We start from the raw sequence: 24,854 nt of genomic DNA, 5'->3' as shown, positions 1-24,854 counted from the left end.
TACAGAAGCAGGCCAATTCTTTTATATATACTTGTAGTAAAAAATTATTGAATGGTCATAATTAGGGAAAGTCATTGGCACATGTACCTAATAGCCTGAAACTGAAGGGACAATGGAACAAATAAAACAAACTGTGAAGATATTTCTGCATTAAAAAATTGTTCCTTACACAGTCTGAGTTGTGTCCAATACAAAGATATTATTATCAGCCTTTTCATTACTCAGAATTCTTTCAACAATTGCCTCCAAATCAACATAACCATCGAGTTCCATAAGAGCATGAATTCATGCTAGTTGTACATTAATTCCCAGGATGAATAATTGAGATATCAGATGCAACAGCTCAAAAAATGAAACCTTTCTTTACTTCTTAAGCAACAAGTTATAAGCCTTACATTGATCAAGAAAACTGTGCCTAGGTCTTCATTAACATACCAGGAATCAACCCACAGCTTATAAAATCAGAGACCATGCAGGTTTAACAGTGTGTGATCCTGTTGTGTTTGACTCAGCCTGAATATACCTGTGGTCTTGAAGTTTCTCAGTGCTGGTAATTTTATAGCTAGGAACCAGCATCTCCCATTCTGCTATAAGACCTCTCCAAAGCAATCATGATGTGTGGATGCAGAAAAGGAATTATTTTAAAATAATGCCTGGTTCTTCTTGTTTGGGATCAGCTAGAATTTACTCCCATTTTCCTGTATTTCTTCCTGGCAGTGTTTAATGGAGAACTTACATGTAGTTGTTCTGCCCATTACAATTCCTCTGTGTACTAATATGACATCATCTTCCTTGATATTGCCTCCCATTAATCCTCTATTTATAAATATGACCTAGATCATGAAAACCTACTTTATCAATTAGGGAAACCAGCCAAATTCTTGCAAGAAAATATGACAATTTCAAAAGCTAGAAGGTTGCAAAACAGAAGGAGATAGCTAAATAAACTGACCCAATTTACTTGTAACTAACAGCTTGCTTGTTTCTAACCAGCTGTAAGATGGAAATAGAGTATCCAGCCTGCTAAGGAAAATTCCAGTATAATTATTAGCCAAGAATGGAAAAACCCCAGACCCACCCACAGCTTTTATATTCTGGTCATTTGAATGCCAACATGGTACCCGTGCATACTTCAGAAGCAACTTAGTCCAGTTGTTTCTATTGCTTATAGCAAGTTCATTATTAAGCAGAGAACGCTTGGGTCAGACATTTGGCTGTGCACTGTGCTATTTTGTATTTGTACCATATCCACACTTAAGGGACTTGCACAAATTAAAGAGATCAGAAGTGTTTCCTGAGTGTGTGTGTCTGCACATATGGAATTTACAAGCACACATACACAGCATATGTTTTAGCTGTTGGTATAGCAGGGAAAGAAGGTGGATACAAGCTTCTAGTTAAAAGCTGAAGCTCATTAAGTCTTTCCTGAAACTGGCTGCTAAAAGCTTATGTATTTAGGGAAGTGTCACTTTCTTTACTTACACATTATCTGCTCCAGACAAAAAGGACAAAGATCAGAACTAGAGACTTCTTGCCAGCTTTACACACCTGCCCTAGCAATATGAGCCCTCTTTCTCAATGCATTTCCCTAGTTTTCTCTACAGTCTGGAAAAATGCTTGAATGACAAGCTCAGATGGACAACCGGAAGCCATTTATCCTCAGCTCTGAGAGGAGGATAATTTCTGCTGGCAAATTGACCTTATCTCTTTGAGAAGATAGCTTCCTTTCTTGTGCCCTTGCTTGCTGAAGAGGACTCATTAGGTTAACTAAGAGGTCATTAGGTCATTAACTGCCCAAGCTGCAGTAGATTTCCCATGACTTTTTAAAGCCTGCATATGTTTGGACCTTTCAGACTTTCCTTCACGAAAATTCAGGGATAATTTTGTTTTAAAAGAAGGCAACAAAATAGGATGCTGAATTCTAATATATATTCTGAACCATTCCATCACAAAATAAGCTTTTCAAAATGTTTTGTATATTTCCTTGTCTCTCTTTTTTTAATAAAACACAGCAAGCACCATAACCTTAACTTTTATATGCCCCTTTTCTTTTATTGTCTTTTGATCCATCAATTTTACTTTTCATACATGTGGTATCCCTAGCAATGGAGAAAGATACTAAACAAGCATATGGTTTTACTGTTGGCATATTTACATGGCTGAAAGCAGCTTTTCTGCATCTGTGGATGCACATGCTCTTTCTGAAAGAAAACTTTTGCCCATCTGATGTATCATATCAGAAGCTTAAGACATTGCAAAGAACCACCTCCAGCTTCTGCACTCAATGCTGCTGATAACAATGCTAACATTGATCCAATCTGAACAGCAATAGGAATTTTACAGTACTTTTCAATGCTTTCCAGGTTTCTTTTCAATGCTTTTTGAGATTCCTTGGTGGAATCATCTTCCTGTCTAGCATCTGTAACCCTTCAGCTCTGCTGAGTTCTGATTTGACTGATCATGCCATTGTGAAATGTGGCAGCAGTGGATGAACCACTGTTTTTTTGCCATGAAACACAGCTGACCTATAAAAATATCTCTGGTCATATGAATGTACTGTAGAGAGTTTAAAATAGTGATGTGATGCTTGATGAGAGGACGACAATGTCTTTTTGTGAGGCTAAATGACATATCTCTATTGAGATCAATATGACTCAGATGTGCAAACATTGAAGTACTGCACTGCAGCTGTATCTATTCCCCTGGTTTTTGTGCTGAAAAATGCAGTGTGGACATTATACACGTCTATCTCAAAACTATCCATCCTTTGCTCCTTGCTTCCAGACAGTTCATACAGCCATTATACATTAAAATATTAAATCACTGATAAATTTCTAAAGAAAAATTACTAGCATGATAAATGATACTTGAGATAATTAACAATTACAAATCAATATCATAGGTCTGATAAAACACTAATTGTCGTTCTAATTGTTAGAACTTTCTTTTCATCGTGAAATTACAATAAGACATTGTTTAAATGTACCTTACAGCTCTCTTGTTATAAGGAAGGAATCAATTGTCCCTGTTCCTTGAGTGTACCTGCCTGTGATACCTCTCTGCACTGCTAGCAGGCTGCAAGGAAAGCCTAGAGTAGAAACAGCCAGCAGTGCACCAGGAGCACTTACTTTTAGAAATTTGACATTCAGAAGGTTAAAGCAGCAAGTCTGGTTTGAAGAAAGTAGGTGCTTTGCCAGAATTGCCTCTGGGAAAATTTTTTATGGCATAGACACCTAGAGCATTTACTTGTCTGCTGGAAGAGAAAAATAGTGGTAGCCCAAGGGCTAAGGGAATTTCCTACTCATTCTTTCAATTGTTATTCAGGTTTCAACGTTACTGTATATCTTCCTAAAATGTTGTATAAGTTTTACAGCCCTGCTCTTAAATTTCAATTGAATGCAGGAACAAGCTGTGCAGTGTCAACACAAAAGCTTAATAAGATTGTATCTATCTCTGTCTCTTTAGATCCCTATATGAAGCCTATGGCTGGTTAAAATTAGCATATTATCCTTACTGGATCCTACTGTTGCTGACAAAGGATTTTGGTCTAAAACTTGTCTGAAGATTCTTGCACAACAACCCCCTTGTATACAGTAGATTTTGCTATCTCAGATTCCCTAATCCTCATTAAAAATCTCATAAAGACTTCAGTCAGCACATCCTTTCCAGCTTTAGGATTACTGCTCATATTTCTGCAGAAAGACAAAAAGGAAAAAAGAAAGATGCTTAACCATGATATGTCCAGGTAATACTGTATTTTGATAAATCAGGATTTTCTCACTCTTTATGCTTTTTTCTTAAAGCTTAATTACATATCATGTGGAGTATTTACACAGTAAGGGCAGTGCTTAACCATTCAAATGCTGAATCTGTTACTGTCATATAATTTCTAAATATATAAAATCATGTATACTAGGGACTTTATGGCAGACAAAGCAAGATATCAGCCTTGCTCAATAAATCTATAGCCTAAATTCAATGTGATCTACCAAGAATTAGTAACAAGCAGCAGAGAGACACAAATGAAACACAGCAGTTGTTTAATAGCATATAAAATTTAAGCACATACTTGTACTGCAGCACATCTTCTCTTTTATCTTTTGATAAAATACAAGAAAATAAAGATAAAATGCAGTAAATATGATCAACTACACAATACAGCATTTTCAAATAATATAGCAGAGAAAGAGAGAATGGTACACAAAATATTGTTACATGGAAAAAACCCCACAGGGAATAAAAAAATTTTCTTTTGAAAAACAGAGTTGCAGCTACTTCAGCCAAAGAATTGTTAGGCCTGGCTCATGGGAACACCTACAAACTTACTCAGTCTCATTGACTTAGTATACTTTCTCTTCCATTTCAAAGAATATATGTAATTTCACATATCAAAAAGCAGTAATGCTGCTCCAAAAGGCAGTGAGATGTTTCCCATGCTGGGTTAATATCCTGGGATGCAGAGGAAGCCAGAAAGAACAATTCACACCAGTGGCAATGGTGTTATGCATACGCACTCAGTGCTGCTTTGCACTTAGCACTTGGCTAAGTTTGTTGTATTAAAAATAACTCACTGATTAAAATGATTTCATTATTTTTAGGGTTCAGTTTAACACTTTAATATACTAAGCTTTGCAAAGTGATAACAAAATTCAGATCAGCTCCCTGCTGGGAGCAGGACCTGGTGACTTAAAAGTCAGCTAGTTTCCTGCATGAATTGTTTACTTACAAAACGTTTTCTCAATAAATATGTTAGAAGCAGCAAAACAGACCTCCCTTGTTTGCAAACTTAGCTAAAGTGTTACCCTGTTTCCCCTGGGAGTTGTCTTCTAAGTGTTTGCACAAGGCTCAGGTAAGCCTCACTGCTCCATCAGCAGATTCTTTGTTCTCACTATAAATCCCTCTGCTACATGTGCTTTTCCAACAACTGCTTTGCTTGGAAAAGTGGATCTGGACATCTTTTGTGAGTGCAGAATGTAAATGAGCCTTTGACCTCCAAAGACCAATAGGTGTGTGCTATCTTTATCTCCTCCTGTGGAAAGTTTCTCTCTGGACATTTTAATTGGTCATCAAAATGGTGCCTTGGGATGAGTTGAAGCACCTGACTGTGGACTCGAGGCCTAGTCACCTGTCTTGGGAGCCAAAAGTCATGAAATGTCACCAGTCATATCACTCCTTTATGTACCTTTGGTATACACACAGACAGAACTTTTTATCCATGCCACCTACATGGCCTTTCCATGCTCTATGGCTATTTTTGAAATAACAGTATTCCTACTGACTTCAGTTAAGATTTCCCCTCATGAGCAAGACATACCACTGGTTATAACAATGAGAAAAACCCGAAGAAGAAGCAGGATGCTGTTAAAACATGAATTTGGTGATTACAAAGTTTGATTAACACAGAGAAGCCAAGTCTCACTCTTATGTTACAAACAGAAGGTTTCCTGTACTGCTTTACCAGTGTATTTCCTTTCACAGTGGACTATTTCTGGGATGTATTCTACACCTAGTTTTACTGCTGATGTGGATATAGAAATATGTATAAAGTGTTTATGTGCCATAGCTCACTGGAAATTATCTGTCAGCTCCAGATGTGGATAACTGTTGAATAAAAACAGATCATCAATTGATTTTTGCAAAGGCTGTGGAATGACAATTTGACAGTAATTTGGAGCACATCTTGAATGCACATAGCATGACTTTGAGACAGCAGCCTAGACAAAAAGGACACTGTCACCCAATGCCCTCTATCCCCTTCAATACATACTAGTCTTTCTGCAGTTTTAAAATGCTACATGCCATTGAGCAGCCTCTGTGAATAATAATGGAGTTGGTTTTGTAATTTCTCTAGCTTGTTACGGATGTGTTCACACATAGCACATCCTTATTTTCTGTCTGAAAACTTGAGGATGGTCTATGTGAAGTGAAGAGAGATGTACTTCCAAACAGTGACAACTTCCATGTCCCTTAGGCACCCATCATAGGAGTGAAGGGGATACGTTGGATCACCTGGAGGTATCCAGGTCTCCCTGTGATTGTGATTATATAGAATAAGCCCAGCAGACCAGAGCAAACGCACAACTTTGACAATGCTAAATTTAAGAGCAATCTGTTCCAGCCTCTGTGAGCTGGCAGATGAGTGGACTGAGAGAAAAACTTTTCATATCCATCTAGCTTTTGCAATGATACAGAATTCAACCTCCACACAACATTAAAACAAACAAAGGACAGGAATGATTTGGCCAAACGCACACCTCTGCACAGATGTCTCTTACTTGCTTTTTCTTTAAAGCTGACAATAGACAGAAACTTTTGCATTACTCTTCTTAGGTGATTGAATCCTAATAGAAGGGGTTAGATAATTTGTTAAGTTAACCAATTAAATGGGTTAGATAAATGGTGTGTTCCAAGTATTTTCTCTTTCTTCACTTAATTTGAAAAGGGAGGATAGCATGAGAGGTACAAAACCTAAAATGAAAGCAATAACATAAATAAAATAAACTACAAAAATTTCTTTTCATGCCTAACCTATTTTCTGACTCACCAAACATTCATATTCTTGTTTCCGGTTTTATTTTGTATTAAACATTCAAACTTTGAGTTGGACACTCCCTGGGAAGGTGGTTATTGAAAGTACCTTTATAAATACTCTTGTAGCTTGCATCTGATTGTAGGATTGAGGTGAGGCATAAATGATGCCAAAAGGCACTCTACATTGCTGTCACTGAAACCTGAAGAGTCTAGCTTCCTCTTCCATGGAAGCAGAGCCTTAAAATTTGGGGCTTGAATTATTTTTAAATAGTTCAGTGGTGTCTGAGGCACATAAAACATGTGTGTACGTGTGCATTTCTGTATGTGTGCACTGGTGCATGCAGGTGTATGAATCACCTAGTAGCTGGTCATCCTGGCATGTCCCTTGTGGAAATCAGGGTTGTGTGGCGGCTTGTCTGCCACTGCAGTTAGCAACCAAAATGCATTCTATACTAAACTTATAGATTTCTATATTTGAAATTTATTATAAATGCATAGAATTTATATTAAAGCATTATACAAAAAGCACCTTACATAGCAACTATTTGCATATTCTCTGGACTTTTAGTATTATATTTGACCACCTAGTAAAAGTCAGCAACTCTATTTTCTACTGCATCTGAACAATCCCAGGTACCATCTAGCACGGAGCCTTGCTGGAAACCTGAGGAGACCAGATGGAGTAACAGCAATTTTAGTGATTATTGCAGAAGGTCTGACTGGAAGAGGTGGTTGGGAGAGAAAGCACTTGTGCACCAAATTAAATTATGTGACACTTCCTTTGCAATACACCAAGAGGCACCACAGTGTGCTGGAGTAGGTACTCGTCAAGATCAATTAAAAACAGGGCTGCCCTTATGACATGCTAGGAATTCAAACATGACATTGAAAGCATAACCCAGCTGGCCTGGGGCTAAGGCAAGACACACTGCCTGGTTTTCTGTGAGAAATCAAGCCAGGGCTCATCCTGAGCGAGTGGGCTCACAGCATCTACCTCACCATGGCCTTCACGTCTGCAGAGGTAACAAGGCACAAAGAAGAGTGGGCCTGAGTCTCAAAGCACAACATCGAATAATTCAACATCCTGGAGGGAAGGGATGCCCTCCAGAGGGACCTGACACACTTGAGAGGTGGGCTGGTGTGAATCTCACGAGGTTCAACAAAGCAAAGTGCGAAGTCCTGCACCTGGATTGTGGCAATCCCAGACACACCTACATGTTGGATTGAGAGCCGCACTGTGGAGAAAGGTGTGATGGCTGATGAAAAACTCAACACAAGCCAGCAGTGTGCACTCATAGTCCAGAAAACCGATGGAATCCTGGGCTGCATCAAAAGTAGTGCGGCCAGCAGGGTCAAGGAGGTGTTTTCCCCCTCTGTTCTGGTGAGATCCCACCTGTAGTACTGTGTACAATTATGGTGTGCCCAGCGTAAGGATGACATGAAAGTTTTGAAGCAAGTCCAGACTAGAGCATCTCCCCTATGAATGCTGAGCAAGTTGGGGCTGTTCAGTCTGGAAAAGAGATGGTTTTGTGGAGACCTCATGGCAACCTTCCAGTATCAGAAGGGCCGACAGGGAAGCTGCTGAGACTCTGCATCTGTCCTTGTTGTGATAGGACAAGGAGTAATGGGTACAAACTGAAAGAGGGGAAATTTATGTTGGACATCGGGAAGAAATTCTTAACTGTGAGGACGGTGAGACACTGGAACAGGTTGCCCAGAGAAGCCGCGGATGCCCCATCCCTGGCACTGTTCAAGGCCAGGTTGGATGGAGCTTTGAGCAACCTGGTCTAGTTGGGGGTCTAGTTGGAACCCCCTGGTCTGGGGGTCAGTACGCACGGCAGTGGGGCTGGGGCTAGATGATCTTTAAGGGCCCTCCCAACCCCTGTCATTCCAGCATTCTCCTATCCCACAGCAGCAAACCCTCCGAGCCGCCGCTCGCCGGGCCGCGCGGGCCCGCCCCACGCCGGGGCTCGGGCAGGCGCAGCCGCCGGCCCCGCCCCCGCCGCGCCGCTTCCCCCGGTTCCCGCCCCCGCCGCCCTCCGTGCGCGCTGCTTCCGGCGGCGCCCGGCGCGGCGGCGGCTCCGGCGGCCCGGGCAGCTCCGCCCTCCGGACGGGGTAGGGTGGCGGCGGCGGCGGCGCTGCCGGGCGGGCGCGGGGGGGGCCGCCGCGCCGGGCCCTGCAGCAACCCCGGTGCGGGGCCGGCCCTGCGCGGCGGGGGCGGGCGGCCGCGGGTGTCCGGTCCCCGTCCGCCCGTCCAGGGCTGGCTGGCGGGGCCGGGCCGGGCCGGGCCAGGCCGGTGCTGCTGTCGGGGAGGGGACGCGGAAGGCATCGGCGGCACCGGGCAGTCCCGTCCGCTCTCCCTAGGCCTCGGCGGGAGCTGTCCCCCCCGGGGAAGGGAGCGCGGGCGCCCGAGGAGTGGGAAGGGGTAGGGATGGGATGGAGCAGGGAGTCCGGGAGGAACAGTGCTGGGACCAGACAAAGCGGGCACGGCTGGGCACAGGTTATGCTCCTCTCCCCTGCGGGTCCTCCGCCGCTGCTCGGTCCCTGCAGTGTTCCACACTTACACGGCTTCACCCCGATCACAACGCGACAGAAAGCAGGATAGGAGCTGAACTAGCGATACTATTTTATTTTATTTTTTAGGTGTGTACTTTGGGCTGCTTCACTTCTTGTGGATTGTTATTTGCTACCAGTGCAGGCTGACAAATGGACATCAATTGGATGTGGACATGATTAGGACGAGAGAGCACAGTTTAAGCTGTGCCAGGGGAGAATTAAGTTGGATATGAGGAAGAATTTGTCCACCAAAGGGGTGGCTAGACACTGGAATGGGCTGTCCAGGGAGGTGATGGAGTCACTGTCCTTGCAGGTTCTTAAGGAAACATGGCACTTAGTGCAATGATCTGGGTGACATGGTGCTTTTAGGTCTAGGTTGAACTTGATGATCTCGGAGGCCTTTTCTAACCCAGTTGATTCATTAATTCTGTGACAGTGGGAGGTACCAACTACCTATAAAGCTATGGTACCAACTGGCCTGAAAGCTGTGATCCGTGCAGTGAGGAAGCCGCTGACCAACAAGTGAATGTTGTACAGAGTATAAGAGTATAAGTATCATACTGCATGGAGAGGCAGTATGATATCTCAAGAGAAAAGTGAAAAGACAAATGCACACAAATTTCTTTTTAAAAGTAGTATGGGGAATTTCAATTTTTTTATTTACACGGAGGGGAGAGTTTCACCACAGCTGGAAGGGTTGTTGGTCAGAATGAAGTGCCATAATGCTGGTAACTTTAGGCTGTTAATAGGAAGGGCTACCTGATGATTTACTCATGTTGAGAAACAATTTCTGTTATCTGAGAAAGCTGCCTCCATAAGACAGGGTGGCCACTTTGGATGTGTAATAGGTGCCAAAGGAACTTTTGTCTCCATTGCATCTCTGTGCTGAACCACATCATGACTCTGGTCCTAGCAGGAATGCAGTCAGTGAAGTAACCAGAAATTCTTGGATTTTACCTGTTTTCGTGCTCATGAAGGCAATGTAAGATTTTAGATAGATAAAATTGCCATATATTGCAATCTTTTTCAAACAGTAGAATTATTAGTTAGAAGTGTGTGTGAAGTGGCTTATTTTAGTGCCAGAATATATTATGGGAAGAAACACAGCAAATGGGGCCTGAGTTTAAAGTATACTGTAATAGCTTATTAATTTTTAATTAATAATAGCTTCTAGTTTCAGCAAGTTGAGTGTAGATGTTGGTATAATCTTGGTAATTAACAGCAAGAGATGCTAACCTGTGGTATAAGTACTCTGTTTTAGACTGTAATGTAAGGATCCAGTATTCCCTCTGTGCATTAGTGTTCAAAGATAATTAAGAGATTTCCCATTTACTGTCTTTTATCTAAGACACACGTCTTAAATTGCATTAATCTTTCTTCAGAGATCATATGAGCCCTTGTTTTTGTCATTTATACATTCTTTGTAATTTGTCAATGTTGCTGTTTCTTTTATAGTCAAATGAAGAAGAACTGCTCACTGCTCCCAAATGTGAGATTAGCAAAGCTGGTGTAAATAGGAGTTATTACTTCACTGGCTTTAAAAATCAAACCTGGTGTATGCATGACTAGCATCTACAACATTTGCTTCTCTTGAAATAGTACAAACTCTTTCCTATCATGTGCTTTTCCAGGGATGGCTCAGGGATAAAATGTGCCATATTTTTTTTTCCCTAAATCTAGTATCTGTTACTTGTTATGTTTTCACAGACATCCTTCATTTCACAGCCCTTTGAAATCTCAAGTATTTTTCTGTGTACTTCCCACCTTTTCTCAGCAGTCTGGTTGGTGAATAGCTCTACTGTTTCTGCTTGTATGGGATAAAATTGTGGCTGTTGAGGAGTTGTGTTTGCCAAACTAACCAAAATGAACAGGTAGAATCATAGAATATCCTGAGTTGGAAGGGTCATTGAGTCCACCTCCTGACCCTGCGCAGGACACTCCAGCAGTCACACCGTTGCCTGAGAGCATTGTCCAAATCCTTCTTGAACTCACACAGGACTGGTGCTGTTACCACTTCTCTGGAGAGCCTGCTCCAGTACCCAGCCATCTTCTGAGTGAAAAACATTCTCCTCATACCCACCTAAACCTGCCCTGACTCAGCTTCATGCTGTGTTTTCAAGTACAGGAGTCATTAATTGGATGGGTTGCTTCAAAGCTTGAAAATAGATTTGTATACAAAAACTGCCTGTAAAAAGGCAAAATAGAGTGAAGAGATCTAGTGCTTTTGAATGCTTTAGCTTAATTAGTGCCTTTTCCCATGAGATCTGTACAGAAGCTGTAAGATGTTTTACTTTGCCAAGGTTTTCTGTGCTTGGAAGAAGGAAATAGTGAATTACAGTCTTAGAAGCCTTTCTGTATGTATAGCAGGAAGAAAAGAAGAGTTAGAAAAAGGTAGCTTGCCCATATAATTGAAATAGTTATAAATTAAATAATAGTCTGGGTAGGAGAAATTGTAAATAATGTGATGGACTTGAATGTATTTTGAAAGAAAATATCTCTTTAAAAAGTTTTATTCCAAGTCTAGTCCAAAGCGGTTTTCTGGAGTCCTGTCTGTAAAAGCAGAGATAACATTTTGGTAGTCTTTTGAGCTCATCTGACTTGTGGCCTGTGCAGTCTTGCTCCCTCTTCAAGCCAGCACTCACCAAGATGGTTTGGGGAGATCAGACTGGAAACTGGTTCTGGTGTTCCATAGCACTATTTCAGTCTATTTAATGGTATTGCCAGGAAAAAAAAAATACATATAAAAGAAACAAAAGATGTAGAAGGCTGCTGCTTGGGGGGAGACACAAGAAAAGACACACAAGAAACCTTTATTAGACTTTAGTTTAGCATAATTATGCCTGTACAAAAAAAAAAAATTAATAATATACAACAGGCTAAAGACCCAGCCAGAGATCAAAAGGCATAGTTACAGGGGCCTAAGTGGATCTCTTTAAAATAATCAAGCAATTTGAGGGAAGGGGGAGCTTTTGACATAAACTTTGCATGTACATGAGCTCCAGAGCTGTTTATCTTGATGCTTTGCATAGACCTGAGTCTGCATTTTTATATTTTTTTGCAAAGTTAAATCCTGTTAATTAGAAATCAGCTTGACTTCTAGTTGTTCCTGAAAAAATCTCTTTGTATCATCTGGCCCTACTGATCTGTATTTAATGTAATTCTCTCACTAGCTTATTATCCTTTAACCTCTGAAGCAATTTTTCATTTGTCTTTTTAAGGCTGCACAATTCCTAATGCTTCTTTTAAAGTGCCAGAAGAAGAATTCCTATTTGTATTGTAGTCCTAATGGTTATTTAATCCTTCTTTTACAGTGGTTTTTTCTTTCTTGTTATAAGCTACTATATCTTACATTTTTTTTAACTCTTTCATTTGCCTCCACTGCTGTTGTTTAGACTAGTAAGTTTACATGAAAGCTTTCTGTTCCTACTGATATACTTTTGACCTGTTGACCAATGCCAGCCAAAATTGATGAAGTTGTGTCAGTGTCAAGGATTTCAAATTTTTACAGGTTTTATGAAATTATTAAGTTGCTAGAGGGAGAATGACCCAAATGAACATTACTGCTAATGGAAAATCTGCAGCGTGATTTCAGGTTATTTCCTCTCTTAGACCTGGCTTAAACTGGCCAGCTAGCTGACGTACAGCCCTGAACTGTTGGATGGTTTTGCTGCTCTTGGACAAGCTTAGATAAGGAGCACAGCTGGGTTTTGCAGTGCCACAAGAACTGCAGGCTGTGGCCAGAGGAAGCCTGGAGTTTGCAGTGCAGATATCAGGTTGTGTAGGTTGCATATGTGGGATAAGTGATTCTCACTGATCTTCAAGTACCACAACTGAATGATTCTTAAAATTGAGATCTGTAATGCCGTATTTTTCTTAATCATGAAAATTTTGAGTTTGAAGGTGGTGTATATGCTGATCTAGCCATGATTTCAGGTCTTGATAGCAGAAAATTTGTTGAAGTTTAATGTCTGTTGGCATATTCTTTAAATAGATCTTTCTTTTTAAGAGGGGGAAAATCCAGGAGGAGAATGTATTTGTAAACTTTACTTACATCTTACATCAAAGCGTCTCTGCTTTGAAAAAATAAAATAATAACTATTTTCGGTTTGGAGTTGTTTCTTCTTTTTTTTTTTCTTTTAAGGAGGAAAGATTCGGGGTTGTGCTATTTTTTTTTCCCAGTGTCTTTTCTGAAAGGTGGCTTGGGTTGTTTGTGGGAAATGTGACATTCGTGTTTCAGGGGAGCCTGAAGTAAATCTGGCATATTGTTTTATGCATTCCCTTCTGCACTGAGTATCAGGAGTCATTTATGTCCTGGACAGCTACATCAACATGTGAAACTAAACAAAAGGCCAATAATAGTAGGAAGCAAGAAAGTGAGAATTGAGCACTTCATTAGTAAACTTTCTGTGGGGAGTTAAATGGGCAAATAGTGCAGCCTCTCCTTATCTGTTACCACAAGTGCCTTCTTGCTGGAAACAGTTATGCTAAAACGAGCTGTTTGTACATTTCTGTGTGTTTGTGAGTATGGGAGCAAGCAACTGACCTAAAAAACATACTGTAGATCTGTGTAGAGACTTTAAAAAGTTTCCATTTGTTTAGTAATTTACCCTCCTTTAAAACTTATGCTCCCAGAAACGCTATAGTAGGGTCTCACTTGTACCCACTGCAAACATTAAATACGTGGTTTGTCTGCCTGGCAGTGTGAAGCATCGTGTTTGTTGTTACTTGAGGTGTCTTCTGCAATAGAAGGGTCACATCTGTTGGTTCAGAGATTACCACAGTGTGTATCCTGAGGTAAACTAAGCGGCAATTCCAGCAGGGGCTGTTGAAGAAACATTTATTCTATTTGGAGTCATGCTTAGTCATCCCTGTTTGGCCTCTAATGGGTTACAGGCAATACTCCTTATTCTCTCTTGGTAAAGCTGGTGGACAAGTTAATGAGAAGTTTGTGAGAAACAGTTTGTGAATTCATAACCCTAGTGTGTCATGTAGTGCCAGCAGAAATCAGAGAATACACTGCACATTTCGTTGTGTGTTGGTAAAACTCACAGTTTACATCACGCAGGTATGGAGCAGCTGCTCAATATGGGACAGGCATATGTAAGAGGATCTTTATTAGTAGGGAATATGATACAGCCCTCCTGTGTCCTGTAGAGAACATTCAGCTATAAATGCTTCTTCACTGCTGTAAACAGAAAACTTTAGTAAAGTAGTTAAAGTAGCTTACCTTTAATTTAGCTTTTTCTAATTGCTAAACCTGCTTATTTGATTGTTTTACTTGTGTTGGTGTCGTCTGTGTAAAAGACATTGATATTCTTAATTAATTGTATATTTTGTGTTGGGTTTTTAAAGTATGCAGATCTAGTACATTTTGTACTTAACTGAATTGCTACCTTAATGAAAATATTTTCTCTTGTCAGAATTAAAATGCTTTCTATGGGGACTTCTGCTTCTGATGCCAGGACTCTTTTGAAGACCTCATTTGTTGCATGGTTTAAAGGAAGATGATGTTGTTAGTGAATTCTGAGCATCCTTCAGGAGGCTGATGACCCTTCTGTTGTTGGTGTGTGCTGTCATGGACAGCTTCAGACGGTAAAGGCAGTATTTTTGTGGCTCTGTTTCAGATTAGTGCTCTGATAGAGGAAGCAGTGGGTTAAGTTTAGATTACCAGCCCAAAAGCTCCTTCTTTTCACTCTTAAGATCATTTACTCTTCTTTTAAGAAAGTAAAACCATTCACAATGGTTTTAAGAGTGGTGTCTTCACAATGGGAAGGTGTATCTTCAGATATGCTTTCACAGTTGTTTACAGCATGGGCCAAATTTAATTTCATACTTGAATTAATTTCCCTGAGTCACTGCAATTTTCTTTTCTTGTAATAAATCCCTAAAGATAATGCTTATTTTGACCATTAGTTCTTTTGTTGCTTGAGGGCTGGTTTTGGCTGATGTTTCTTCATAGTCTTCTCTTTTTTTTAAACAAAAAAATAAATGTCAAGTAAGGTAAAAAGTAAATGGGAAGCAACACTTAGTAGCTTCCAACTAAACAATTGTCTTACAATAAAATACAATAATTTATTAATATTTTAGTAGCAGTACTTTGTTTAAGACACTATTCAAAACAGCACAATTTGCTTTCTAAGAATCCTGTATCTGCTCACTGTGTTTATTCATTCTGTTTTATCAGCTCAGCTCTTTTCCAAAACACCACAGGCAGTTAATGCAACTTACAAAGGACTCCTGACTTTTTGCACCTTCCTAAGACCTATCTAGATGCCACCAGTGTTTCCCATGTTAACAGTTCTGAGCATGTTTTACTACATGTGCCTTCGGCGCCGGGCTAGAACAGCGACGCGAGGAGAGATGAACAGTCGGAGGGCTATTGAATCGAACACCCGCGCCTTACCTATCAACGTTGAAATAGTTCAGTATGCCAAAGAAGTGTTGGATTTCAGCTCTCACTATGGCAGTGAGAACAGCATGTCCTATACCATGTGGAATTTAGCAGGGATTCCCAACGTGTACCCTAGTTCTGGTGACTTCACCCAGACCGCTGTCTTTCGAACTTACGGGACCTGGTGGGATCGCTGCCCGAGCGCTCGGCTGCCTTTCAAGAGGACCCCATCCACCTTCTGTAGCCAGGACTATGTGGAACTTGCTTTTGAAGAACCAGTTTATCCCACTGCAGTGCACATTCTGGAAACCTATCATCCTGGAGCTGTAGTCAGGATTTTGGCATGCTCTGCAAATCCTTACTCACAAAATCCACCAGCTGAAGTAAGGTAATTTTTTTCTTCTTTATGCTTTCCTGTGAGATGTTAAATGCTACAAATAGGGCTGTTTAGTGGACTTTGCTTCCTAATATTTATCAGTTTTGATTCTGACTGACTAAAATTTTCTTTATTTCTTCATGTTTTTAAAACTGTGGTGTCTCATTTTGATAGCAACTTCAGAGATGTAGACATTTTTTAGGAATTAATGCAACTCCTAATATCAACTTTAATTTGTGTAATGATAGTTTTGATGTTGGAATTTTTATGGGCAATGATTACTATATCTGTATAAAACCCTACTTCTGAAGCGGTAGGTCTGAGCTCTTCCTTCAGTAGGAAGAGAAAATTGTGTAAAAGAGGTTGAGGATTCATGGCTGCTGTATCATCCTGCTTCAAGTAGCCATGGGCTTTTCTTCTCTGCATGCTTTAGGTTGAATGTATAGTACAATTAGGCGCTGTAACTATTCATATGGAAATGAAGCTGAAACCAGAAGCACAGAATAGTCAGACAAAAGGTGATACCATTTGTCTGATCTTTATTTTTGGTATGGTCAAAGGGTGGTGAGCTGAACTTGTTTTTACACTCACTTCATCTAAAAGAAGCAGATATGATCCTGTTGGTTTTCCTTACAGTAGGAAGTCTTGATGAAATTCCAGTTGCAGGATCAGGAGTGTGGTAATCTGGGGAATGGTAAGATAGTAAAGAAAAACACTGTGTGTGAGGTGAGAAGCTCTTAGTGAGGAGGTGAGGAAATAGGAATGGAAGGAGAAAGTGAATAGGTCAAACCATCTAGTGGGCAAAAGCATTGGGAAAAGCTGTCAGGATATGCAATTGAGTATTCCATATCAAAAAGAGATTAAATCATACCAAAGATAGAAAGGAAGGGAGAGCCGATAGAAGAAATACTAAACAAAATGTGTCCTGTAAAGATTAGTATGCCAGCAAATACTATATTGCTATGAAATACACACTTTGGTGGTATAAGCAGTGCTAGTGTGGATGCTGGGTGATTTTTTTACTGACTTACCTTTTACAGATGCCACTAAAAAGTATGGTTTTAGGTCTAACTTATTATCCCTTGCTTTCTAATACCGTGCCATTGATGTTCATTCAAAAACCCTTGGAAAATCAGGTGTCATGGTTTATATTCAAAATTCCCAGTTAATATATTTTGTATACTTCTGTCATCTGCTCTGGTTAAGTGCAGTTGCTTGTTTTACAGGTCTAATGAGAATATGATATGTTGTATAGCTCTAAAGTAAACATCTGAATTCAAAGAACAGTGATAGGTCAAAGTAATAATAACAGGCCACCTAACTTTAGAAGTATGAGTGCTTTTGGCACTGTAATACAGAACTTATTTCCAGACTGGTATGTGGTGAAGGCAGCTTTAGACTTTCAAATTCAGAACCTAATGTGAAATGACTTCTGGGCAATTACTCTGTGAACTTCCATTTTACTTTTTTATTTTGTGATGTAGATCTTATTTCTTTATGGTGAAACACAGATTGGAGGAAAGCTCAAAAATAGTTAACTGAAGGACCTGTTTAATTAGGTACACAAAAAAAGAGAAAATTGTACAGAGAGCTAAAGGGAGATGAAAGTGCAAATACTAATATAAAACTTTGGGTATGTGCTTTATGACTTCTCTTGAGGTGTGGTCAGAGTGAGAGCTCAGATGTCCTTCGTAACAAAAGATGAAGTTTCTGTACAATCTTGCTTTTTAATTTGTAGGCAAGAATGCCCCCTGTCCTGCCTGCATAGGTTAACATTTCTGTTGGAAAAAGGTTGTCTCAGGCATCCTTGGAAGGAGTAGTCTGTGCTGCCTCTTCAATAATTGTTAGTTTTGATGCTAGAGAAGTGTTAGAGGGATGCTTTTTTTCTGTTTGCTTACCTTTGCTCTGCAGGACTTGTGTGTTTGGAGCTGAACATTTGGTTTGTCTCTTTTTTTCTTAAGAAGGCCATGTCTTATGTATGGTGTCATGAAGGGAAGATGAAGGAACCCTTTCTCCACATGAGGGACACAATATTTTTTCTCTGTTCATTTGCTCACCTTTGTGAGAGGAATCTGAAGAGTTGCAAGAGTGCAGTCTCTTTTCTGCTTCTGTTCTTGATCTCTTGTTTTTACTTCCAAAAATTCTCTGAGATATGAACTAAGAATTCTTGTTTTTGAAGATGGAATGCTGCTGTAATCTCAGGTGATTCCTTGTTTAACTGATGTTTTAGTCTTGAAGCACTGCCACACTATTTTCTTCTGTTAAAAAAGGCCATGACCTACTTACTCAAAAGGCACTTAGAACTTTGTTTTCCTCTTCTGACTATTTTGATACTTTGTTTTTTGATACTTGAGTTATTACCAATGAAACTTTTCAGTGCTGCTTCGTTTTATCAGCTGACACTGTACATGTTTCTGAACACCAGTGTAGAAAGGGCAGGTCATTAGCAAAGTTCTCTTTCACCAGCTCCTACTTGATGTACAAAGAAGGCCAAACCGTCAGTGAAGTCGAAACTTTGTTGAGTACAAAAGCTTCTAGGCTACAAGTCTCTTTATGAGGAGCTAGTGTGTCACAGTTCTTGCTCAAGAGAATTTTACATAGTTTTATTAAAAAATTGCTAGCACCCACTTACTTGGTCAACGTGTTACTCACTTTATGCTTCAGTTGCATGAAAGAACAGCTCATGCAGGTGTTCAGAAGATGCTCTTTGGTCGTGTTCCTTTGTTGCTGGTGCACTGAGCAGTGCTATTGCAGCTTTATATGATGCTGTCTCAGGTGAGCTTTTTCAGTGTCTTTAGAGGTGGGGGTCAGATCTTCATGGAATGGGAATAAGCATTTACTTCTCAGAGGATTTTCAATTGTTTCTAAGTAATCCTCATGCTTAGAACATGACAGTTTGATGTTTTTTTTTCATTATGGTTTAACTGGCATCCAGCAACTGGAGGATTCTCTGTCCTCTCATATCTTTCACTGCTTCAAACACAAAAGGCATTACATCACTTTTCTCTACATAAAACAATTTTTAAAAATCATCAATGTCAGAGGAACTGCTGTTCTTACACATGGAAACCTTTTGTGCTTTTCATTTGTGCCTCTCATATCTTGACTAGTGAGAAGTGTAGGTAATTCCTTAAGCTATACTAACATTCCATGTATAGATTTGTTATGTGAATTAACCAAGTGCAGAAAACCCAAGAAAAAAATATTAGTCTGAGATTAGGGACATGTTGTAACATAAAGTCTCAGTTTTTATGTGGTGAAGAAGCCAATCTCCATTTTTGATTGTGTTGTGTTATGATTATTTTACTAGTGTGGCCCTGGGACTTTGTACAGTAGTGCACATTCTGTGTTTGTAGGGTTTGGTGACAATGCTGAGTTGTCACCAAGCTTCAACCAGTGGAAGAAACAGAGCTCTGCACACATGTGCTGGGGAAAAATGCAGCATAAGCTGAACCCAACCAAGAGTGTTTTCTTTGTTTTTCATAGTGTGTTAGATTGATGGGTAAATTTTAGCTAGCCTCTGTGATGAGAGAAATGGGGTTTTTTCCTGTTTATTTTCCTCCTTTTTTACCCAGAAGGCTTACTGTTGATGATTCCCTTGTGGCTTCTTCACTGTTAGCCCTTTTGATACATTTTTAATAGTTGTTGTTAGTCTTTGTTTAAAGGGAAAGTCAAAAATAATTGTTTCAGAACTTTTCCAACTTTTTCCTTTTATAAAAATAACTTAGGTTTTTAAGCTTGTAATATGAAACAAAAAAGTGGTCCCTATTCTCCTGTTGTGGTCTTCTAAAATTTTATTTGACTGTTGCTTTTATGTCATATATGTGTTATACTGATACTGTACATTCATGTGCTTTTCTGAAAGCTCAAAATCAGAGATTCCTAACAAGTCTGGAATCTGTGGCTGTACTTGGGGTAAAACTTCATAGCATATGTCCTTCCTGCAATGCAATGATTGCTTCTTCAATAATTAGAGATTATCTTGTGATTATTTTTTTCTTGTTTGCTACAGATAAAGTGTGACACTTATTAGTTTTTTTCTCACGGGTGAGATACCATGATCATTTGTCTGAGACCACTTCCATTCAGCCTGTGTATTCCTGTTTTTTATTTCTATTTAATTTGCTTAATTTCATGTTGTTTAGAATTTTACTAGAAAATTGAGCATGGCTCAGTATTTCCAAGCTTAACTGAATTTGCTGTATGCAAAGTTTCTTTCTATTTCTGAAAGTCTTAAAGCCTCTAGAGACAGAAGCTGCTACAAACCAGAGCAGCAAGCTAATGAAGATGGACAAAATAAAAGGCTCCCTCTCCTTCCAATGGGAAATTTATTGTATTTAAGCAGCCTGGACAGGGATCAAAATGTTTTATGGAACCTCTCTCTCTGCCCCCCCTACCCCCTTTAAAAAAGGGAGTGAAACCAGAAAGGCAGTGTACTGAATGTAAAATATCATGAGTTCTTACTTGTAGAGAGTGGCATTCAGATGGTTCTTTCACTCTACCTTTTATTCCCTGAGAATCTCAGATGAAAACACCCAAAACACTGCTGATACCATCAACACATTCGAGTGTGATAAGGAACCTTCAGGCCTGTATCTCACCTATGTGTAACACACAAGTTCTAGACATTTGCATCCTTACTTAAAACTTGTTTTGACATCTTCAGGCAAACAGCTTTTTCTTGTTTCAATGCCTGTCATAGAAAAATGAATTCTGAGTTTATGGAGTACAGTCATTTTTGAGAAGCTCCTAAAAAGCTCATGTAAACAGCGCAGTTACGTGAAGTATCTTTTGCTGTTTTAAATGTCCTCACCATTCTCGGAGTCCTGTCTGCTGTCTCTGGTATTTCAGAATTGAACTCTTGGTAGAAATGAAAATTTTCTTCATATTTACTTATGATAATTAGACTGCTTTGAACTCTGCTTATCAGCTCAATCTGAATGATTCTTAAATTGTGCTCATGATCTTGCCAGTCTCCCCTGCCTTTTGTGTTTATGAGCTCACAGCTGAGGTCAGGGGTACACTTTCCAGGTTGGTTTGAACTAGTGTGCTGAAGTATCCCTGGCATGTTTGCAGGCAGGAGATGTTTTCTCCTAGGTAATGTACAGATTTCTGCTGTGCAGTTGCTTGGCTAAGAGCAGCATGTGATTATAATTGTTGCACAAGTTGCATTTTCATCAAAGGTGTGGTTATATTCGCTGAGATTCCTTATGTTCTCCTTGTTGGTCTATCTGGAACTCTCCCTTCTATTGGCTTTTAACTCAGCTATTAGTTTCTTGAGGCAAGGCATTTATTGGATTGCTTGTAGTGCTTTTTGTACTTTCTACACCTATCTCGATTTGACAATACAAGAAACCTCAGCAATTGCAAGCAAAGTTTAATCTTGTACTGCTGGAGAGAAATCTGATTACTTTTCCTAGAAACCGCCTTTTCAAAGACTCTCTTATTACATATATTTCTTCAGAAGTAACCAGGTCTGCTCAGGCATCATCTTAACCATTAAAAACCTTTCCAACAACATTAGGTCAACAAAAAATTAGGCAAGCTTTAAATATGTGCTATCATTTGACACAGACCTTCCAAGTATGATTCTCGGCCTAGAAATCACTAGACTGTATTTTTCTTCATGGTAAAGGAAGAAGGATGGATTTTTTTTTTTCCTTTACCACATAGGTATATGGAGTCTTTAGTATCAGAGAAAATTGAGTTCCTGTCTGTCTTCATGGGACAGAGAGAAATTTAATGGGAAAACTGAGTCCATGGCTGAATGGAGAAACTCACTTAATGTCATCCTTTTCTTCAATTACTAGAGAAAATACAGATGTTGCTGACTCTTATTCAGGCTTTGCCTGGCACGCCTTGCTTTCTAGCACATTGCTGATGAGACCTTCTAATCAAAGCATTCTCAGTGTGACATCTTTGATCAGCTGTTACTGTATATCTGCAAGACTGGAGGACAATGTACTACCTGAATTCATTTGATTCTACTTGATTTTTTGAGAGCCTACTTAATTAACTCAGGGTGTGGGGCAGGCAGAAATCCTTTGACTCTTTAAAGGTATTTATTGGGATTCTGTTTCTCTTTGTTTTGGGTTAAATAGCTTATTGAACATTGTAAGCTTGAAACAGATGCAGGAGACCTTCCTAGGGAAACTGATTTTGATCCTCAGACCAGGACTGACTGTCAAAATGCCTTTCTTATGAAAGATTTTTAGGTGGATTATCATAAGAAAAGAATATTCCAGAACAGAAGAATGAAATTCTTCCTGAAGCCTCTTGGAAATTTAGACTTTTTTGATCCCGATGTGACTTCTTCACTCCCATTCTGATTACCTGCAGCCTCTTTAAGTGTCACAATGGTGATCCCAGAGGAAGAGATCACTTCCACTTGTAGTAATGGGGTAAGAGCATGGGAAGGGTTTACCATGCCTACACATGGGAAAGATTTGCCAGCCCTGACTCAGAGCAACTGCTATTGCCTGCTCTTGTTTGTGGTGCCACCAAGGCAGAGAACATCATCAAATCAACCTGATAAACTTGAGGTTTTTCCAGACAAACCAAAAGCTAACTTCTTTGAAGTTAGATTGGTGGGCTGTTGATGAGAAGTAAACAGTATGACAAGGACAGTGGAAAATTGTCACTGGTTTTGTTGTTCATCAGCATTTGGTATGCAATGTGAGCTTCACAAGATGGTGAAATCATGCTAAGTGTCTTCCATTTTCTCTAGTTTATTACAAAGACTGAGAACTAGCTACTGCCTGCTGGAGCTGGTTATTGCACTGCAATTTGATGAGCCCAGATCTCCAGATACATTATTTTTTTCAAGAGCTCTGCTGCTGCTAGATAATCCTCTCTCCAGGGTCCAAAAGGAGAAGTCAATAACAGACCCATTCTGCTAGAAGTTGATGGTCCAATATGTGTTAGATTAGTGAAAAAATAGCCTTTGAGTTTCCCTAAGGATACTTTGAGTGGATAGATGGAAGTGTCTAAGCAAAATGTCAGATGGTGATCTGGATGTGCTCAAGGAAGGTCATGTGCCTTGCCAGCACTGAGTATTTGCTTAGAGAATCAACCTATGTGAGAGGATGTGACAGTGGGACTACAGCTGTTACTTTGCTATGGGTAGACATTCATTTTGTAAATTCATGAAATCTTTTCTTAATACTATGTCTCTCTTATGAAAACTGTTAATTTTAGGGTAGAGCTGTCCACTCTCCTGTGTTAGTACTTTGATGTGCCATGTGCTCACTACTCTTGTATGTTTGGTTTTAGTTCATTTCTGTTTTGTTTTTTTTTTTCCTTTGGACGTAAGAGTTCTGCAAGTCTCCCATTCTATTATAAGGTACTCGGAGAGCAGCATGATGTAGGATAGGAAAATTTATCTGTGCATACCTGAAAATGTTCAAATGTTCATTGTGAGATGGAAGTTATGGCCAATGTGGATTTCTCTTTTTTCCTTTTTTTTTTCCCAAATATCAAACTTCTTAACCTTACTTATGCTGTGTGCAGTGTTTTAATGAAAATCCGTGCATTTTTTTCACTTTCTGTTACGATGGAAAAAGTTAAAGCATTTGTTTCTGTTGTAAGTTCAAAGTAGTGGTGTCTGGTAGGGGAAGCCAAGATGCTGGGGTACTGAGGAGCCAGTACTTACTGGGGGAAGTAAGAACTCTATCTAGAATGCTTCTGAGATTCATGTAATAGGACAAGAAGTCTGAGAGAAATCCTTGAAGTTGGGGTTTGGGAGTGCTGAAAATCCAAGGAATGTAAGACTTGGTTCCTCCAGGCTACTCAGTTGGCAGCAGGTTTCCCTGTCACTTGGTGGAGGAGAAAGGTGGTCTGTGTGTGAAAGTAAGGTATGTACCATACTATGTATGGTAGTTCTGTATGTGCCTTGAACTTCTTTTGTCTGACACTGGACCAAAGAGGAGAAAGGCTTTTCAGTTCAGCAGTTCAAAAATTCTGGCATCTTTTGCAAAGGACCCTTTCAAAAATGACTTGAAATTTCTACTTTCTTTGCTAATTTTTCAGTGAATTACTTCTAAAAGGAACATTTTGCTTGCCTAGGCAGATAAACACAGTAAAATTTATTTTTTTTTTTTTTAGTAATTTGTAATACTGTAGTTTGGACAGGCTTGATATTAAAGACTCTGAGTGGTGGGGCCTTTTTCTTTTATTTTTTAGGAAGTAAGAGGTCAGATGACTCTCTTTGGGTTACATGGCAAGAGTGTTCCCTGTGTACTTGCATTAACAGGCCATCATGTGAAGACATCAGCAATCCATTTGTTTCATTACCTTACCTGTGAGTTGCTAGATAAACTTGGTCACAGATAGCACTAACACAAGTGACTGTGAGTCTGCAGCTTGTTTTGTTATTCAGTGGAGAAAATATGCCAAGGTCATGAATTAGTGTGAGTTTAACAGGAATTAAATTTATCCATAGGATATTTATCAAATCTGCGGAAAATGTAAGTATCATAAATCATCTTTTCAGCCTTTTCCTGCTTGTTAAATACTTCTGACAGATGATATTGCCCTCTTACTGTGCTCAGGAATTGCCTTAGGAACTTTGATTTTAATTCCTGTACTGTATGTGTGTCTTTTTTTTTCCCAGATGGGAAGTACTTTGGTCTGAGGCACCTACGAAGGTGAATGGTCCTCAGGCTCGGCAGTTCACACCTTGCATCAAACAGATCAACTTTCCCACAAACTTGATCCGACTGGAAGTGAACAGCTCTCTTCTGGACTATTACACTGAACTGGATGCAGTAGTACTACATGGTGTGAAAGAGAGGCCTGTGCTTTCACTTAAGACTTCAATGATTGATATGAATGATATAGATGAAGATGAGGATGAAGAAAAGTTTGCCTGTGGAATGGACGCCCTAAATAAACAGTTCAGCATTGTTACCCTCAGGGAATGGCCAACTAATGGATATTTTGATAAACTGCCTTATGAGGTAAGAAAAGCATGTTTACCCTCAATAATTCTCTTGATGGTTA

General features: G+C 39.7%; 1 protein-coding gene across 3 annotated transcripts in view; it reads left to right on the top strand.

Annotated features, from left to right (window-relative positions):
• The first annotated feature begins 8,569 nt into the window (after window positions 1-8,569).
• FBXL4 (F-box and leucine rich repeat protein 4) overlaps window positions 8,570-24,854 on the top strand; it is a 62,263-nt gene continuing 45,978 nt past the window's right edge. Inside the window, exons 1-4 of one of the 3 annotated variants that reach the window (XM_036379856.1) lie at window positions 8,570-8,646; window positions 14,508-14,679; window positions 15,272-15,866; window positions 24,466-24,811. In XM_036379856.1, the coding sequence (XP_036235749.1) occupies window positions 15,358-15,866; window positions 24,466-24,811 (855 nt within the window). In that variant the 5' untranslated portion in view covers window positions 8,570-8,646; window positions 14,508-14,679; window positions 15,272-15,357. Of the gene's footprint in view, window positions 8,647-9,032; window positions 9,175-14,456; window positions 14,680-15,271; window positions 15,867-24,465; window positions 24,812-24,854 lie in introns of those variants that run through there. The other 2 variants (XM_054514251.1, XM_036379857.1) reach the window with 2 other exon arrangements.

This window comes from Molothrus ater, chromosome 3 (assembly GCF_012460135.2).
Source record: "Molothrus ater isolate BHLD 08-10-18 breed brown headed cowbird chromosome 3, BPBGC_Mater_1.1, whole genome shotgun sequence".
NCBI classification, from domain to species: Eukaryota; Metazoa; Chordata; class Aves; order Passeriformes; family Icteridae; genus Molothrus; species Molothrus ater.
This window is presented reverse-complemented; position numbering and strand designations above follow the sequence as displayed.